General features: G+C 44.9%; 1 protein-coding gene across 1 annotated transcript; it reads right to left on the bottom strand.

Annotated features, from left to right (window-relative positions):
* Positions 1 to 4671: 4671 nt before the first annotated feature.
* Positions 4672 to 6272, bottom strand: LOC117843154 (GDSL esterase/lipase At5g55050). Its single transcript, XM_034723714.2, has 3 exons — positions 5928 to 6272; positions 5706 to 5839; positions 4672 to 5586 (listed from the first exon to the last, which is right to left on the bottom strand). Exons 1-3 carry the CDS (start codon positions 6211 to 6213, stop codon positions 4855 to 4857), a joined length of 1152 nt encoding a protein of 383 aa, XP_034579605.1. The 5' UTR covers positions 6214 to 6272; the 3' UTR covers positions 4672 to 4854.
* Positions 6273 to 6566: the final 294 nt, after the last annotated feature.

Genomic DNA, 6566 nt, shown 5'->3' on the forward strand with positions numbered 1-6566 from the left:
TTGCCTCTAGCACAAAAGTTACCGTGAGGGAACCTTTGCATGCATAATTGTTTTAGAATAACCAAGAATTTAGCTACTACCCCCTACCAATTCCGAACAACGGAACAAGGTCACCTTACTTTGCACGCGTACTTCCTTCAGATCGAGCACCCAAGAGTCGATATTCTAATTCCCAACAAATTCACCAAAGAGCACTGATCTAGAACCGTGGCCGTCAATATACAAACTAAAAACTAAGGTACAGTGTATTCTTTACTAGTTCGCATCAATGAGCTCAACGACGTCCTCCTCCGGATCCTCAAGCACACGACCTACATGTTCACAATTCTTTCCGGTCGCCTCTCAGTCCAAATATTGTGTTATCTATCACAGGAACCATTTCTTTTATGTTAGGGAGTATCAAGTTAGCTTGCGCTGGACATCTTGGAACTAAATAAGAGAGTGCACGTGGAGGAAAAAAAGAATTGGGTATAATAGATTGATTGTATTGCATTGAGACCTCGACTGGTATATATACAGTACAGAGACTTGGAGGACAAGACTCTCCCGGATACATATGTGAGTCTACGATACATATATCTACAACTACCAAATATACTCTAACATCCCCCGCAGTCACAGCGGGAGCACCGCAGACGGTGAGACAAGAGAAGAAGCCGAAGGCAAAAAGCTAACAGACTGACATCCCCCGCAATGATAACGTCGGTGCGGTGCGGATGTTGCGACTGGAGAGAAAACCAGCGAGTAACTCATGCAGATGATAGTCCTTTGTGCCGATGTCGAGGTAGCCGAGCAGGAGGACCAGTAGCCGTGGTCGAGGATGCCATGCTTAGAGTAGCCGTGGTCGACGTAGCAGTTGAAGTTGCGGAAGATGAGAGAGCTGTATATGAAGCCGCAGGCACATGAGGAGGCGCCGAGAGGATAAAGGAAGACACAAAAACGAAGACGGGGACTTGGTGAGAGGTTATGCTGTGTATGTATACACATAGTGTGGTATGTGTAGAGGAAACATCATCAAATCGCACTTGGTGCAAAATTGATCAACTTACTCCGCTACCACATGGTGCTTTTTGGTTCGTGTTATTGTAACTTAATCTGATTTCAGCCGTATGTGTTTACGTTATATATTGTCTGGTTCCGGCCGTCTGTAATCAGATACGTAATCAGATACCACGTAATCAGATACGGGGGCGTACGATTTTGTTACCGCTCCTCCGGCTCCGTAATCGGATCGTGCTGCTGCGTCTTATAGAGCAGGAACCGGGAAGGTGATGTGCGATTCGCATGTGACGCGTGCCGTGGCCACTGGCCTTGTGCTTTGAGCGCCGGCAGCAAGCGCTCATCGTGTCGTGGACTGCCGGGCAGTGTCCTGAGCACTATTCGATCTTATTTTTCTTTTTGACAGGAAGCTGTTCGATTTCATTATTGACGGGAACCAAACAAAGTATGTTTTCGCTTACACTGTATCAAATCACGGTGTCGTTACCCCTCCGTGGCTGGAACCAAAAACTACGCCAACATAGTTGTAATTAAAAGAAATGACTATATACCCGTGATACCCTTGCAGTTTGAATTGGGCCCAACACAGGTCCATTTGAGTTTACATGTACGCGTGCTTGGTTGAATATGTTGGAAATTGCAGCAGTTTATACTACGGTTGGAGTCGACTAACATTTCTAATGAGTTGCCTGTGGCGGTTAAACAATTTGGTGCACCACCATTTTTGAGTTAAAAAGATCAAATGAGCTATAATGCAATATGAGCCTATGCGTTTTTACAAGTATGCGTATGGGAAATTAGTCCTATATCTTCATGCAAAGTTCGAACTGAAATTAATCATGGATTCAACATTTTGCATGAGCTAAAAAAAATTCGATTCTGAAGTAATAGAACTCTAATCAAGTGAGTCTGTGTGAGGTCTTTACGATGCGCGGTTAGGCCGAAGTTTAAGGTAATTGGCCATGGCTTCCCCGTTATAATAAACAACAACAGATTGTAACTTTTCCATGCATAAAGCAAATTACAATGTCTTATGCAGTTGCCATGTTTATCTTCGCAGTTACAGCAGAAACAATGATTCCAGTGCAGTAGTGCTTCAATTCATCACAAATTGTCATTATATTTCCACAAAAAAAGCTTCATTTTTTTTTGGGTAATGAAAAAAAATGATGATCTGCGACTGCCATTGTGCAGAGAAAAAGGTAATTTTTCCCTACTTAAGATTTCAGGCTTGAAAAAACTAAGCTTTGGGTTGATGCTGCATAACACTGTTACAAACAAAAATGGTTGTGAAATAAGATTATAAAAAATAAATGAAAGTGAAGAATTTGCTTGTGTGAAGGGTGGAGGGCACAATTAGTTATAATATATTTCGAAATCCACCATCCACCTCAAAAGGCAACGTATTGATAATGATAATAAGATCAGTTTAGGTCTTCATCTATCATGGACGAATAAAGACTCCGGGTTAAGCCATGCAAAAAAAAATACCACAATTTGATCCTTCTTTTGCAAATAAAAATTTGAACAAATCTATTCTTATATAAATGCAAACTCTCCAAAAGTTGCTTCTTAACCAAATATCTTGTGCCTTGATCTATGCCACCATCACATCCGGGGAATATTAGCAGTATGCAGCCAAGTGATTGTGCTCAGTATTTAGAAATCTTAACAATCGAAATGTTGATAGAAAAATTGACAGGCACCTTAGATTTTTTTATTAAATCTGCGTATTTTACCCGTTTCAGTGAAAATATTTTCCTAACCAACAGTGACTCGCAACATCACAATTTCACTGATCGGCACAGCAAGGCATTTGCATGAAGGTGCCGGAAGAGTATGTAAAGAAATGTTGATCAAAATCAAATCATTGAGGATCGACTTAGTGGCGAGCCGGCGAGCATACTTTCACTCTGTGTTGCAGTAGCGCGGAATGATGATTGCAGCAGTGTCGTTGCATGTTGTTGTGTGATTAAGTCCAAAGATTCTAAGCAATTGAGTAAGAAATTGACCTACCAGGCAATGAAAATTTAGTGATGGATAGTGATGTGCGGTCATCAAAACCAAAGGTTGCAATATTATTGCCACTACGAGTAACTAATAAAAATAAAACTGTATTGAGAAAACTATTATTAATTGTAAAGCTGCTCGGGAGCAAATATCAGTACTAACGATCAATCACAGTTAATGGAAAATCATAACACCAACCATGTCGAGTCCCTTCTTATTACGTCGAAACACTTCCAATTACAAGCCTGTTGTCCCACCAATTAGATTGATTGATTGATTTACAATCGACCATGATTAATCTGGAACAATCATATCACCAATCACGTCAAGTCCCTTCCAATTATATTAAAATCATTCTAAGGGGGTGTTTGGAACTTTAGTCCGGACTAAAGTTCATATCACATCAAATATTCGGAGACTAATTAGGAGGACTAAACATGAGCTAATTATAAAACTAATTACACAGATGGAGGCTAATTAGCAAGATGAATCTATTAAGCCTAATTAATCCATAATTACCACATGTTTACTGTAGCATTACATTGTCAAATTATGGTTTAATTAGGCTTAATAGATTCGTCTCGCAAATTAGCCTCCATCTGTGCAATTGATTTTGTAATTAGTGTATGTTTAATAATACTAATTAGTATCTAACATTCGATGTGACAGAAACTTTAGGAGGGACTAAAGAACCAAACAGGACCTAATTATGAGTCAAATAACCAATCAAATTGATTGATTGATTAATGGATATTTTCCTTTCCACTCTCTATCTCATATATGCAAGGTGCTTGTTGGCCTCCCCCCACCCACACACACCAAATTGGTCCCATAGCCTAGTACTTGAAAAAGTACAGACGTCTGTGTTCATTTGTTTGCTACGTGATGCTTTCGTCTTTTTCAAGGTTGCTATGGCACAACCTCACTATAATTGTGTGACGCCAGGTTAGTTATTTTCATTTCACTGATAGTAGATTAGGTGTTTTTCATTCTAGCATTCCTTTTCCTCCGTCTATTAAAATAACTTAATATTTCCCATATGGTGATTTTGATAATTTAAATGTTATTTTGTTTAGGACACCTTTGGTATATAAATAATAATACCTTTACGTGTTTATGTATTTAACATCATATAATCATCAGTAACAATAAGTTCTAATCAAATTTATTTATTTTAAACCCGTGCCTGTGGGCTGTGACACGTACGGCTATCTCCACTAGTAATTGCAAAATAATACGCTTTCGGCTCTAGGTCACCATCTAGCTGGCGCAACTATTTTGTTGTTGGACTGCTGCAGTTGGATTTTTATGCTGCTGCAGTCTTGTGATCCAGCAGGAATCGCCCACCAGTTGAAGGCCGACATGGCAGCTGTGGCAGCATGGACTCAAAATCCTCTGCCACATGTCAATCACAATCCAGTCGAGTCAAAATGAGATAAACAGATCAAAGATGGTATAACATCATCCCCGGTTCAGTTTTTCCCGGGCCATAGATCAACGATTGAGCTGAGAAACTACTCATATGAGTATCTTTGCCGATTGTCCGCTGCTACCGAATCCAAAATCGTACTGATGACACAGTTTGAACCCAGCAATAGAGGCGAGTTCCGTACGTAGCATATTTCATATAACCATGCATGTGAGCATGTCCAAGTACAAAAATTGCACAAAATAAATGTATTATTATTGACCATTTCGACGAGTTAACAATTCTCCTCAACAATCAATTCATTGAGCTATAACAGTATGTATATACTTTCGTATACTTGTTATACTTGAAGGTGGAAAACAAATTAAATAGGACGCGGGAGAAGAAATCTTCAGGAGTATTCAGTCTGTAGAAGATCATAAGCTGGTCTGAGCCAGCTCCTTGAAGTTGAAGGGCGCAGTGTATCGCCCCGGGCGGCTGTCATAGAAGTTCTGGGCGGTCAGCATCGCGCCCCGCTGGCTCGGATGCACGGCGTCCCAGAACGCGTGCCGGTCGCGGTCGGCGCACACCGTGGCGTTGGGCAAGCAGGGCGCCTCCGCGCCGAGCCTCCCACCGCCGCAGCACGCGCCGGCGATGTCGGTGTACCCGACCGCCCGCGGGTCGGCGAAGGTCGCCTCCGAGAGGCCGTAGTAGTCGGCGAGCGAGTAGGCGAAGCCCGGCAGCCTGGACGCGAGGCTACTGAACATTGAGGCGAGGACGTCGTCGAAGCCCGACGCGAGCTGGTTCAGCGCGCCGGAGCACGCGCCGCTGGCGTCGTGCAGCCGCGCCGCCGGGACGCACCCCAGAAGGCCGACGTTGATGACGGCGAACTTGCTGGCGCCCAGCGCGTGGAGGTCCCGGACGGCGGCGGAGTAGCCGGAGATGAGGCTTGCGTAGAGGGCGGCCGCGTCGCGTTGTTGTCCGGCGGCGGACTTGTTCTGCTCCGCAACCGCGAAGACGAAGAGGTCGTTGCTGCCGACGCTGAAGAGGAAGACGGACTTGGTGAGGAGGAAGTTCGCCGCACGGGAGCCCAGCTTGGCGACCATCTGGGACTTGGTGGTCTTGAAGTACTGCACCTGCTTCGACAACGGGATGTTGTTGCCAGCGTTCTGGATGCACGCACAAATTAATTTAGTTCATTAGATTTTGTTCAGCAATTTGTATGCATGAAAGTGATTCAAATTTAAATTTGATGTAAATTCTCTACTACATGAAATCAAATGCTTACAGTGGAGTCGAGGATCCCAGCTCCTCCCGAGGCATAGCTGACACCACCAGCAACAGCGGCCTGGACGAGACGGCCGGAGCTTGGTGCCAGCGACAGATAAGGCGGAGGACTCCACGGGAACCCCAAGCTCTTCGCTGCGCAGCATTTGTAGTTCGTACATGTAAATTACACAACAAAACACATTTTGACATGGATAATCATGACGTGAAGTGCAGTACAGACCGAGGTAGTCGGCGATGTTGTAGCCGTTGCTGAAGCGTCCGGTGGAAACGGAGCCCGGGAAGTCGATGCCGTAGTAAGGCTTGTTCGCCCGGGGCACGTCCGGCCCTGACAAGTAGTTGTTGTTGCCGACGTCCAGCGTCGAGTCCCCGAACACGAACATCGCCGGCGGCCGGGCACCGGCAGCGGCGGCCGTCGTTACCAGCACGGACGAGGACACCACGAGCAGGCACAGCGCGGTACTCGCCATGGCCGACCTGTCGCCCACCATTGTCTCAGCTGGTTCCATGCTGCGAACACGACGAATCGGTGTAGTGGAGTGGTGTTCGGTGCGGGGAAAAGGGAGCAGCTACGTGCGTTCTTATAGGCCGTGCAGGGTTTCCATTCCCTGGTCGTATCCTACTGATTTGGCCGGCCATACCTACCAGTTGACTGCTCGAAAGGGAAAGGCAATGAGAACATGCTCGGGGTTGTGCATGTGTAATGAAATGGCCGGCCGGGCGGGCGTGCAAGAGCTTAGCTGCATGTGATTTGAGTTGCAGAGAATGATACGCAACGTGTAAATGGACGCATGCGTGTAACGAACTGATAATGATTAATTGCTGGATTCGGTATGTTATTAGGTAGCCACGTCCATGGATT

Source organism: Setaria viridis, chromosome 2, assembly GCF_005286985.2.
Source record: "Setaria viridis chromosome 2, Setaria_viridis_v4.0, whole genome shotgun sequence".
Classification (NCBI taxonomy): domain Eukaryota; kingdom Viridiplantae; phylum Streptophyta; class Magnoliopsida; order Poales; family Poaceae; genus Setaria; species Setaria viridis.